A 13,514-nucleotide genomic window follows, 5' to 3' on the forward strand; every position below is an offset into this window, starting at 1 on the left:
GCTTTTCACCCAGTGCAAAGAACTAACTTTCTATCCCACTGAGAGTCACTGCATTCCTTAATGTGAGAAGTGGGACCTACTTGTTCTGACAACCAAATTCCATTCATCTTGAATTCTTGGAACAACACACTATTTTTCCAGGGGCACATGGTCTTTTAAAGAAGGATCAGTAAATCCACGGATATCACCTTTGTAGTAGTGTACTTTGTGGGGAAAAGGATCCTTCTCTGTGAAAGCTGTTTTTTAGGCAGATGTCTAATGCTAGGGCTCATGATTTGGGGATTTTGTCTAATAGTTTTAGTTTTTTTAGTCTAAAATATAAACGTTGCTTGTAACTGAAGTTATTTGCCTTAGAGAATAATAGGATAAAAGAATAAAAAGTAAAGGAGCATGGATATTCCTGGGGGGACAGCTTCTACTTACCTTGTAAGATGTGTTCCCTCAGCAGGTGGCAAGGAGGAGAGAAGATAGGTAATCTCTGGGCAAATAAAAACTACAAGTATCAGATACTTAAAATAATTTAAGTACTCCTAAGAATGGGAGCGCCTGGGTGACTCAGTCAGTTAAGTGTCCAACTCTTGATTTTGGCTCAGGTTTTGATCTCGTGATCATGGGATACAGCCCCACACTGTGCTCGGTGGGGAGTCTGCTTGGGATTCTCCCTCTCCCTTTGCCCCTCCCCCCTGCGCACTCGCACGCGCTCTCTCTCTCTTTCTCAGATAAATAAATAAATCTTAAAAAAATAAAATAATCCTAAGAATGTTTTATGTCTTAGAAAAATCACAAGAAAATATGATTTTTCCTCTAAATCCTAGAATAGTAATAAACAAAAACTAAAAACTAATGAGCTAAGATTTGTGGCAACCAAAATGTGAGACACAATGAATACAATGCTAAAAATCATCATGAACAAACATGTCACATCAGTTACCATGAACTTATTAATTTGTTTTTTATGTTATATACTACAAATAGCATTGCTTGCCCGTGAGAAAAATAATACAGTGGATGGGATTTGCCTCAAATGAGATTTTTTGTTCTTGATTATTTTCCTTCCACCTTTTATGAAAGGGAAAACCTTTCCACGCTCAAATTACCAGTGGCATGTTTTTGGCCAGTCAACAAAGAAAGAAAGAAAAAAAAAAAGACAACCCCCTTCCTCTCCCCTTGCCCACTCACTACCCTCTGTGCAACATACACGCAAAATCTGGGAATTTGCTATAAGAAAAATGAGTCATCAAATGCTAAAAAACAAACACTGCACATAAAGAAGGAGAAGACTTTTCCCAGAATGTATTCCTTATTCCCTCAGAGGTTATCATTTACATCCCGTACTCTGTCTCCAGAGCAAAGATGTCCTCATGGTTTCTCCAGATACGAAAACAACTGTTGATTATCATGCTATACTGATGGGGCACCTGCTATGACAAGAGTGGACTTCCACCAATTTACACACCAGTTATATTCTTACAATTTTGATAGCTTAGAAATCTGGAATATATATTAAAAACCTGCAGAGAGAAGTACTGTTATACCTGGTACTTCAGCCAGTTCATAACAGCCATTTTAAAGCCTAATGTGTGGCTGATCCCTCATACTAACAGGCTCACACTGCATTCTTGGGGCTGTGTAAAAACGAGTAAGAGGAGAGGAAGTGTTCTCCATTTTTATTGGGTGCAGGGCTAGGTTCTGATAACATCTGGAAACGGATAGTGTTTGCTTTTGGATTTTCCCTCCAGCATTTTGATGCCCCTCATCTCTGTAGCCCAAGGTTATGACCCAGGCCAAAGCTCTGACAAGCGGCTCTCTGGCCGTCTGTCCAAATATGTGTGGTGGGCAAGACATGGGACTTTGAGGATAGGGAAGGCGTGAAAGAATACCTGTGATGGAAGAGCAAGACGGGGTGTCAGGTGCCTGTCCAGGGAAGGCAAGCACAAGTCATGGATCTCACTGGCCTTTCAGAGCTGTACTTTTTAAACATGGTCTGCTTTATCCCCCGCATTTTAGGCAGATGTGTGTTATGTCAAACTGCAAGGTCCCTTGTGGGGGAACAAACTGCAAACCTGGACATAAGAAAACCTAAAAAAATGTTTACTCTTGTTGTGAGATTTCCTGTAGCATTTATTATTTCTTCTCATTCCCCTCTGAGACCTGCTTCTTTTTTTAATTAATTTAAAATATTTTATTCAGAGTTTACTGATGTAGTTTGATATGCCAGGTACACTTTACCAAATATTTCTGTTAAAACAATAACAGTAAACAGAGGAAATAGGAAGTAAATTAGACCACATACCTGGAAGAGGAATTCAAGTTGTTGCATCACTATTTTTGTTGACAGCCTTCCCATGATATTGACTCCTCATTCATATTTAGAAATCCTTCATATAGTCCCACAGGCCCACCTCCTTTTGCACCATGGGTTTTAGTTTGTGGTGAATGGGCACTTTTAGGCTAGATTTTAGGAGGTTCACAAACATCTGAAAATGACCTACATATTTTGTGTCTCTGCCCGGGTGTGTGTTTTCTTTCCTGTGGACCAGGTTCCATGGCTCTCATCAGATTTTCAGTGGTATCTGTGGTAACAAAACAAAAAACAAAAACAGCAGCCTCTTGAGAAACAGTATACTAGCAACAGTATATAAAGTTTAAGTGTGAAACAATCTCTATAAACGTCTAAAAACTTAACTGAGGTCATGAAGATCATCGTATCTTCCCCAAATAATTTTACAGTCCAAAATGAAGTTACCAGATGAATAACCCTATTATCAGAAATTCTGCCCAATATGGGCCAAACCCCTCTTTTCTAAAGTATGTTTTTTTTGGGGGGGGTGAGGTGTAGTGGGACTTTCACTTATATTCGAGTATATTCAGTATATTTTTTCTGTGAAAGAATGTCACTGAATGTTAGGAAGTTAAAGTAAGGAGGAAATAGGCCAGTGGTTAAAATTGATATTTGCTTCTAGTTGGAACACGGAAAGGCACAAAAATTGAAAATGCATCCAACATTTTCCTTCTGTCACTGGATTCATAAACTTATTAACAGCCCTAGATCATTTGAGACCTGTATTCCAACACTTACCTCAGTTTACCACTTCTTGTTTACTCATCTGTTTTTCTTGCTGTGAACCCCGCAAGGGCAGGGACTGCATCCTATTCATCTTTGTAAGACTTTAATAAACTTATTAAAATTTCATAGGTGACTCAAAAATAACTTAAAATTAGAAAGTCTTTACTGATTCTTAAAGTAGTAATATCAACCTTAAACTGAAGATTACAGAATTCGTGTGATTGCCTAGCTAATATTATTTAATTAAATATTTCTGACGGTGCCTGAGAGGATCGTTGTTAAAGTTGTCAGTGCAACATTTAGGGCTATTTTCAGACTCCAGTAATAATGTCATTTAAAGAAATGGAAATTTAAATTACAGTTTTGCCTTCTGAGTAAAATATTTTTCAAAACCGTAGTTGTTTTTCCGTTTAGAAGAAGGCACTTAGTTATCTGTTTTTGTATTGACCTCTTATAAAAATTCTAGCATGTATTTAAGCAGAAAAATGTATAAAATGAGTTTTAGTTTCACCATTCAAGAGAAATAAATGGGTGGAGTCCAGGATAGTAGAAAATCTCAATGTATTAACATGCCTGAGTGGTTTTAGAGAGGAATGGTATATTGAAAAGAACATGGAATAATTCATAATAGTAAATCATGATAATGCCTCTGCTTTGTTGTTTGTTTTTAATTCAGTGGCAGTGTCTAATTATGGAAACTATTTTAATGCCTAGAGTTTCAAATGCCAAACTTAATAATTTTTCTCGCCTGGAGCCAACACTTCACCTTCTGGGTGTGCAGTTTGATCAGAATGTGGCCCACAACATCATCACGGAAAAGCCTGGGGCGGCAACAAAACTTTTGTATCAGTTGTACATTGTTCTTCAGAAAAAGAAGAAAAGTGGACTGACTGGAGCGGAAATACAATCCATGCAACCCCCGGCAAACATCAGACAGCAAAGCATGAAAAGTGAGGCTTTTCGAGACGTAAGTACACAAAGAGACAGAAGCATATCGCAGTGTTAAGACCCGGGAAAGAAAAATGACAGTGACTTTGCCTTCTCAAAGAAGCCCCATTGGGTAGCTATGGCATCCCTTATGGATGTTCTTGGCCATACTTAGATTTTGTTTTGTATTAATATTTTCAATTCATTTACCCATTTTTGATGTCTCCCTCCATCCTATCCACATTACCAATAGTTTCTCAAATTCTGTTTGTTCCTAATCTGCAGTGTTTTTATGCCTTGCTCCTCTCTTCCCATTTCTGGCCCTGGCCCTGTCCTGTCTGCTGAGATCCCTGCATGAACTACTGCAGCAACCTCCCAACATGTCTCTCGGGCTTCCGGCTTCCTGCCAGAGCTCAATCGACTGCTGGATGAATCTTTCCTAAATTCCACTTGCATGGGGTTCTTTTGCTCAGAAACCTTCCATTTTGCATATATCCTCTCTCCAACCTGGACTGACATTCAAGATCTTTCACTAAACGGGCTCAATCTGTCTTTCTGTGTTTCTTCATAGTCCTCAGGATAAAGTCTGTTTTTTCTTTCTTTTTTTTTTTTTAAGATTTTATTTATTTATTTGTCAGGGAGAGAGCACAAACAGAGGGAGATGCAGGACTCGATTCCAGGACCCTGGGGATCATGACCTGAGCTGAAGGCAGACACTTAACCAACTGAGCCACCCAGGTGCCCGAGTGTTTTTTCTACACTGATCCTCAGCCTGTCCTTGAATAGCTCTTGTATATTTCCGCTCTTCCCTCCCTTTCACCCAAGCTCACACTTTTCATCTCTCCTCTTCCCACAAACTTTTCTCCATCCGCTGCTGTGCAACCTTCCCAGCACACATGGATTCTTCCTGTGGAACTCCTAGGGCACAGGTAGTTCTCGCTCTCTGGTGATAGCCTCCTGCTGCTCAGAGTGGCTAACTCTCATGATTTATCTGTCATGTGGCCTCACAAGATTTTTAGTCCCTCCAGTTCAAGGAATATGCCTGGTACAATGCTTTGAACGTTGCAAATACTCATCAAGTGTGTTTTGACTGATTGATACAACTTTTTAGTTGACAGTTCTCTCCAGTTCCTGTTGTTATTTCGTTATGGCAAATGAAGTGCATTAACTTTTCCAGGCCTCTAGGATAAAGGGGAGTGCTGCACTGATCCAATGCATTAAATAGAAATGGAAATAATTAAATGTTTAAATTGAACTTCTGAAGACACAATGACATAATAGATGTGAGGGCTATCTCCACTTTCAGATTTGTCTATTCTTAGTGGATGTCCTTACGAGCCTGGTGGCAGAAGGAGCTCAGCACCCACAGAGAGCTGGAAATCAGATTAGGCTTACAGCCAAAGAACTCGGTCTTGCCTTCTGCCTCCTTCACTTGCAAAGCTGAGTAACTTTGGGCCAATCCCTGGAACACTCTCAGCCTCCATTTTCCCAGATGCTGAAACAAGATTGATTATCTCTACCTGCCCCAGGGTTAGGCTTTTTTTTTTTTTTAATATATAGTTTTAAGGAAACAATATACGAGAAAATTCTTTGTAAAGTGTAGAACAGTCAACAGGAGCAAGTGCGGTAAAGAGCTGTGTAGTTGGGGCCAACAAGAAACCGTTGTGTTTAATGTTGGCCACGGTGACCTTCCAGAGTCAATCATTCATTTGTTGAACAAATATTTATTGGGCTCCTATTGTATGTCAGGCATTTGCACAACAATCAACACAAGAAAAGTCCCCACCCCCTTAGAGCTTCCATACTCGGGAGAGAAAAATATTTCAGTGGAGTAGTGTGGAACGTGGTGAGGTGAAGAGTAAATTGAGATGAGGCAGCCAGGAGCATAGACTGTTCATTCAAGGAATGTGGAGGTAAGAACAGTGGCTGCAAGAGAGAAGTTCATGAGAAATGTGCAGTTATTTGTTTCCTTTATGGACACAGAGACTGGGACAACTGGCTGGTTGAGAAAAAGAACCAGTGGCAGGAGATGACTGGTGTGAGAGCCAAGTGGAACAAGGTCCTCTGGAGAAGAAAGGAGGATGCAGCTGATGGTCCAGGTGGAGGAGGAGGTATCTTAGGAAAGAACTAGGCATGCCTTTTTCTTTGATACCAGATGGAGGAAAATGCAGGTGTCTTACATAATAATAGTTATGACTCAAATTTATTGGTTGTACGTAGTGAGGTGCAAAGCCCTGTTCCAGGTAGTGTATATATATTATCTCCTTTGATCTTCACAATAGCCTTATAAGATACCTATCTTTTATTATTCCCATTTTACAGATAATGAAACTGAGGTGCAGAAGAGTTATGTAACTTGCTCAACTTAATGCAGCTAATAGGTGGTAAAGTTGCAACAAACCTAGGCAGAGTGACTCTGGAGCCACACACTTAACCGTAGGCTACATCATATCTCAGTGGGTATTTCCTGGGTTGGGGGAGGATAATAATTAAGCCGAAGATATAGATACGTGTTGAAGTAGAGGAGTAGGATGTTCAAGGACCTTACATCTTTTGTTGCCTCTGTGAAGATGGAGGCCAGGCCATTTTTAATGATGAGAAGAGCAGGAAGGTGAGTAAGGGCTCAAAGTCATCTGAAAGGTCCTTAAATGATCTTCTGAGTAAGTGCCTGTATCTGCTGAGGTGGTTTTAGAAGACAAGAACCAAAAATGGTTTGAGCAACAGTTCCATTTGCACAAAAAATTTAGTAAGTCTTTCAGCTTTTAAGGAGATTACTTTTAGATATAAAAGTTTTAGTTAAATCCATTAGCCATGTTGCTCTGTGCCCCATTTTATAATCATCTTTGAAGTTCATTTTCTTATACTGTTAGACTCTCATTTCCAGTGGCCTGGAAGTTTTAATGTTTCTTCACTTTTTACTAGGATGTAGCTTAAGTTATAGAAGGAATCTGGCTCTTATATTATCTCTTATATGTTGGATTGGTTTTATAAAATTATTTTTGTGAAAATGTACTTCTCTAAGAATTCAAATACCATTCATTAAAAATTAAACCCAGAAAAAAAATAAAAATTAAACTCAGGGCAAAAAAATGTAAAAGTATATACGAAACTATTTTATAAGAAAGGATTCAAATCATGTTTTTATTGTTTTCATGTAAATTAAAGATATGAGTGACTAGTATGGGGCTTGAATTTATTTTAACCATCAACAACAGTAATTCATAGAAATTTTATTTTGAAGACAAATTTTATGTGTGCTTTTAATGACAATATACATTTTATTTTCTAATAATGAAATATTTTGAACTGCTTTCTCCATTTAGAGACTTAGAAACCTGATACCACTGATTTCAAACTGATTTCAATCTGATGCGGGTTATACACAGGTTTCAAGAAAAATATAAACACATGAAAGAAGATCTTGTCCGCATGCATTTTGAGAAACTTGAAAAATTTCAAAAACTCAAGGAAGAACAAAGATGTTTTAATATTGAAAAGGTTTTATAGTACGATTTTTCCAGAAACTCATTAGTGCATAGTGTATACAGTTTGCGATTTATGCCTATAGTACACATTACATAAGCATTAATGTAGCGCAAGTTGCATGTTCCTTTGCTCAGGCTCCAACCTGCTCTCACCTTTCTCTCCCTCACTCTCCCTCCATTCCCACTCCTGCCGTCAGCTCTCCTTGTGACCAAGAACAAGAACTGCCATTCTCTGGAGTGGCAGGACAACTTGATTTCTTTTTAAGTTGTCCAGTAGAAATTAATGCTTCAGAGGCATCAGCGATGGGGGGTTGCTACTAACCACTCCAGTGAAGGCTTAGGACAGTTGTCCCCACTAAGGGGTGTACAGTGGGCATTCCCCCTCTGTATTCCTTCTTTTGCAATCCCTTGGTTTTCCTGTCCTGCCTCATTTTTCTCATCCTGGCAATGTGGGGTGATATCCTGCTTGCTTCCTTTTCCAAACCCCTTAAACATCTCTTGCCTTCTTTCTGGCCCTTCTTGCTTTGACTAACTCCCCACTGCTTCTTAAATTTCTCTGAAAATCTTTAATGATCTCCTATGCCTTTAAGTACGTGAGAACGTGATGGTGTGTGGAATCATTAAAGATTTTCAAGAGAATTTCAGGTGACTACATATATGGAATGTGTAAACTCAGGCAAAAGAATTATAGTTCTTCTCCTTGCACTATAAATCACTTTTTAAATTCATATATTTAGAATTATAAGAAATGAACATATCCTGAATGTAGTCAGCCCCCTGTGCAGAGGGAGAGAAAGATGAGAGACAAACTCTGGAATGATCTCATTACTTGCCAGAGAGTAGATAAAGCACCGGGCTTCCCCTTGCATTGCATGGTAAGGAGACAAGGCACTCTTAAAGTAGTGTTTAAGTCAAGACCAAATGCTGGGACTCTAATTTTGAAGGAACCAGCCTGTCTGACTTTGATGTCCTAAGTGTAATGCAGAAAGTGTCCGAAGAAAGTTGGGAAAAAGGAAATATGAAACCATTAAATCTGAAATAAATTATGTTAAAAATGATAAGAAACAGGGGCGCCTGGGTGGCTTGGTTGGTTAAACATCCGACTCTTAATTTCAGCCCAGGTCATGATCTCAGGGTGGTGAGATCAAGCCCCATGGCGGGTTCCATGCTGGGTGTGCAACCTGCTTAAGATTCTCTCCCTCTCTCTCTGCTCCTCTTCCCCCCCCCCCACCCCCAACCCCCTGCTTGTGCTCTCTCTCTCTCACTTAAAAAAAATGGTAGGGAGCAAATAAGACAAAAGGGAGAGCCTGTGTCTTCCTGGTTTTCTTAAGAAGAAAAGATCAACATATTGCAACTACAAAAAAATTCATATTTTAGAAAGTAAAATGAAGAAAAAAATTAAGTTATTTATAATTTTTTACTTTTTAGTGGTTAATTAAAGTTTCTTTGGATATAGGAAAAAATGATCTTATTAGTTCTAATATAATATTTTAGTAGTAAAATCATGATTAGTTTTACATGTTACTTCTTAAATCATCTATTCTTTAAAATATTTTGTCCGATTTTCACTATTTTTTCTTTCACTTCTGCTTATGTTCTACTTAAAATAATTACTCCCAGGTAGAGAAGAGATGATCTAATAATGGTATCACATAATTCAGTATTTAATTCAATATTTGAAGCAGTCTCTGAGCTCATTGTTTAAGTGTGACTAAATTTGGGGGAAGTTTGTCATGTCTCCTGGGTTCCCCAGAAGTCCTCCTAGAAACCATCTCCTAAATGGAATTTTCTCTTCAGACCATCTTTAGAGACAGCATTTTCTCTTTACATTATGGGGTAGGTCAGAAGGTAGAATTGGGAGAGAATTATATTCTTCTTTGTATCTGAGGCGCCTTTATTATTCTTTTAGTGTCATCACCTAAAATGAAGATACACACATCTGATAGGCATAATTTGAGGATTCCAAAATTGTGGGTTTTTTTTTTTTTAAGATTTATTTATTTGTTTATTTGGCAGAGAGAGAGAGTGAGAGAGAGAGCACAAGCAGGGGGGAGTGGCAGGCAGAGGGAGAGGGAGAAGCAGGCTCCCCGCTGAGCAGAGAGCCCCACGTGGGGCTCGATCCCAGGACCCTGGGATCATGACCTGAGCTGCAGGCAGATGCTTAACCGAGTGAGCCACCCAGGTGCCCCCCAAAATTGTGTTTTAATATCATACTTTTCAAAATGAGTCATATTGATACCTGCTTCCTAACATTACACAGTTGTGACACCTAGTCCATTGGTAAATTGCTGAGTTCTAAAAAATGTATATATGTGTACCTGTGAGTGTGTAACATGGCCTGTTATTCTGATGAGTGGAATAACTAAACTAACGTCTATGGGACATTCAGCAACGCTTGAGCAGAAGACGACAAAATGAAATAATGGCCAAAATCCAAGCAGCTATCATACAGATTCCTAAACCTGCATCAAATCGTACTTTGGGAGCACTTGAGGCCCAAAAAATGATGGAAAAGAAAAAAGAGGCAGAGGTAAGTGATAATCCTTTAATTTGGTGTTATGTTAATCTTAATGAAAGAATGATCTTTCTCTAAAACATATAGAGAGAATGCCCCCAACTTCTTAGTTCCTTTTCAGATTATTGGTGGCATTGTTCCTTCTCATTCAAAACCCCTCCACTGTGTGCATATCTAATCCATATCATACTGTTATTTGTTCAGAATGAGAGAATGTAGCTGTAGGTCAGGGATAAGAAACTCCTATTAAATGACAGTACCAGTCTGGACTCCTGTGTTGAGAAGGATTCTGTGGTCACCACAAAAATATTCTAGAATGGTGCTGCCGTGATGGGTCATAATCACCATGGGTACAGAGGTGTCAGTCAAGGTACACATACCATATATATGCCATTCCTACTGTATGTTTTACTCAATTCCTTCTCACCATGCTGCTCTGTTTTCCTAGGAGTACCACAAATGTTAAGTGGTTTGCTTGCTATCAGTGTATTTAAATTTAAGATACCTACACTAGTGATATTTTATTACACCATACCAGCTGTCAGTCATTCCAGCAGGATACCATCTGCTTATGTTTCATAGGGGTGCAATACTACATTTTGAGACTAATTCCTGCAGTCTACATTGCATATTGCTATAGTGATTATTAATGGTATTCTCTCCTGGGACCTAAGGAAAAGAGTAATAGCTACCGTTTATTGAGCATCTGCTATATGTCAGCTGTATTATTTCCCCCAATTTCTAAATAAGGAAACTGAGACCCAGAAAGCCGCCATGTTTCACTCTGGTCCACAGGATAGTAAAGTAGAGATTGACAGGTCTCTCTGATATCTAAATCCAATACATTTTATGTTAATCCACATTTCTTTATTTTTTAGTATTTAAAAAATATCCTGTACTTGGATCCTAAAGAATATTACCCATAGAGGTTTTTTCAGATCCAAATTTTGGAGACGTATTTAATTCTTATATTTCTCTGAGGTGATTAAAGTTTATTAATAAGGATTTGCAGTAGACAGAGGATGAGCTAAACTAATCTTCAGAGAGCAAATTAATAGCATAAATAAGGTTGCACAAGAAATATTTAAAACATGCAAGACAACAGTTTTTGAAGAAGTATTTATATCCCGAAAAAATGCTTATTCTTCTTTAAAAGAATTGCAAATAAAAATCCATGGCCTGAGACTCTTTGAATATCTTCATTCTCATTAAATGTCCTTTGTTAAATACTGTCAGAGCTAGAATTGTGAATGGAATGATTCAGGTAAGGCAGCTTCACACTCTTTTAGGTATATTTAACCTAGTCTCAAAGTAATGAATCAGAATTATAAAAATATTCTAGAATGCAGCTTTTCATATCTTGCCTCCTAATTAGCCTGAATTAGTAGTGCATAACACCTTGGAAACTTGTAAAGTGAATATGGTAAATGAAGATTTTCAATGGCTTTTAGAGGTGGAAAACTGATAATGAATTTTCTTTAAAGGATATGGCTAATGAGATTAAGAAGTTTGAAGCCTTAATAAAAAAGGATCTCCAGGCCAAAGAAAGGTGAGATGTGAATTACTTCAAAAATCACAGAACTACATTCTATTCTACCTGTAACTTTTAAATACTTAGAAATAGTTTATGGGGAATAGCTGCTCCAAAGATCTTTTTACTTTGTAGAAGCTTCATTAAGAGAGTATATGAAAGAAGGTAAAAGAGCTAAAATTCAGATTAATTGTTCATGAACAACTTTTGTAAAAATCAGGAGGGAAAGTGGCTATTATGAGATGGGAAGTTACTTTATTTTTCTATGCTATGTTTGCTGTCCTAAGTTCACACACTTTTTAAGCATTTATGAAAATTGCTTCAAGTTACCACTAATTTAAATTTGTCATAAAGCCTTTATTAGATGCTCGTTGGTTTCTTTCATGTTGTGTGCTCAGCATTTAACATAGGGAGCAGCAATAAAAAGTTGTCGAATGAGTTTAACTGTCACTGAAATGGTCAGTTCGGTGAGTTTATTTCAAAAAGTGCCTGGTTAATGGGCTTCATTTGCCTAAAGATAAAGATACTCTCCCCTTTTCTTTCCTATTAGGGGTCACTGACTCACAGGAGATAATTGAGTAAGGTCTGCATAGGTGGGAGAAACTTGAGTTCTTCCACATTTTTAAATGGGAACTTTCCAAATTCTACTCACTTACGTTTTATGGAATATGAACTAAATCTCTGTTAAAGAAGAAAAACGGACACAAACTATATAAATCAGTTCCATATTAATATTTCTGAGGGAAAGAAACAGTCAAATGAGGAGAAATAAGAAAAAGAAGGAGAGGTGGTGAGGAAATCAGGCGTGGAAGGAAAATAAAGCAAAATGAAGAATACATACATTACATTTTCTTCTACCCTCTGCAAAAACTTTTGATGCCCTACTCTGATTCCCACTGCCATTTATCGTGCTGCCCCAGACTAAAGAAAACACAATCCAAGCCTACCCACCCAGTAGCCACCACCCAAACCCCACCACACCCGCCCCGGACTGGCCCATGAAACCACTGGATTTCTTCCAGCTCTTTCACTCATCTCACCTGCCACGCACTCTGGAGTGTTAAGCAGATGGTATCCACCAGAGCAACCATCTTAAAATACTGAAATACTTTCGTTACTTGTAGGTGAATGGTATTCCCTGTAGCCCTTTCCTGGGACCCCTCAATTTCCACACAATTTAGCAACCAGAATTAACACCAAACATAGCAGTGGCCTCTAATTGCTGCACCAGCACCCATTTTGATTAAATATTTAACAGTTGTTAAATATTTAAAGATCATCCTGTACAATACAGCTGCAAACATGCACTCTGCTTACCGTTATTGCCTTTGCCAACCCATCTTGAACCTAGGTCTCTCTATCAATTAGCTTTAGAAACCCCAAACAAGAGCAGGTTAAAGTTGACCTCTCTCTCATGTAATAGAAATGAGAATGTAAGCAGCTCAGGGCATGTGTTGGAGCTCCAAAGTCATCAAGGACCGAGGGTTTCCTTTAGCTCCACTGTCCTGTTGTGTGGTTTTTGTCCTCAAATTCACATTCACAATACAAGATGGCTCCTGGGGCTCTGGCCATTTGGCCCATGTTCTAGATATAAGGAAGGAAGATAGGCAAAAAGTAGTTATCTGAAATAGCTGAAATAGCTCCTTTTAAGAACCTTCCCTGAAGTCCCAGGTAACATTTGTGCTTACGTTTTATTGGCCAGAGTTCAGTCACATGGCCACACTTAGCAGAATGGGAGGCTGGGAAATGTAGTCTTTAGCTGGATACTTTGTTTTCCTGAATAAACCTGGGGCTCTGTTTTGACGAAAAAGGGAAGGAAATGGTGGTGTCTATCACAGGTTCTTTCTCTGCAGAAGCCTCCACTTGGTCTTACCAGAGACTTAGCACTGGGGGGCCATGAAATAGAGACATCCTCATTTCGATTCTCAGAACAGCAGGATAGGGCCTGGGGCAGCCAGACTCCCTGGACCAGTCACCGGTGACTGTGAA

The 13,514-nt window shown here is 38.7% G+C and overlaps 1 protein-coding gene across 2 annotated transcripts in view; it reads left to right on the forward strand.

Annotated features, from left to right (window-relative positions):
• Positions 1–13,514, forward strand: part of SPEF2 (sperm flagellar 2) — a 164,982-nt gene that overhangs the window by 13,225 nt on the left and 138,243 nt on the right. For both annotated transcript variants that reach the window (XM_078066629.1, XM_078066630.1), the window contains exons 3-5: positions 3,782–4,034; positions 9,869–10,009; positions 11,479–11,543. In XM_078066629.1, coding sequence (XP_077922755.1) covers positions 3,782–4,034; positions 9,869–10,009; positions 11,479–11,543 — 459 coding nt within the window. The remainder of the gene's footprint in view (positions 1–3,781; positions 4,035–9,868; positions 10,010–11,478; positions 11,544–13,514) is intronic.

This window comes from Halichoerus grypus, chromosome 2 (assembly GCF_964656455.1).
Source record: "Halichoerus grypus chromosome 2, mHalGry1.hap1.1, whole genome shotgun sequence".
In the NCBI taxonomy this organism is placed as follows: domain Eukaryota; kingdom Metazoa; phylum Chordata; class Mammalia; order Carnivora; family Phocidae; genus Halichoerus; species Halichoerus grypus.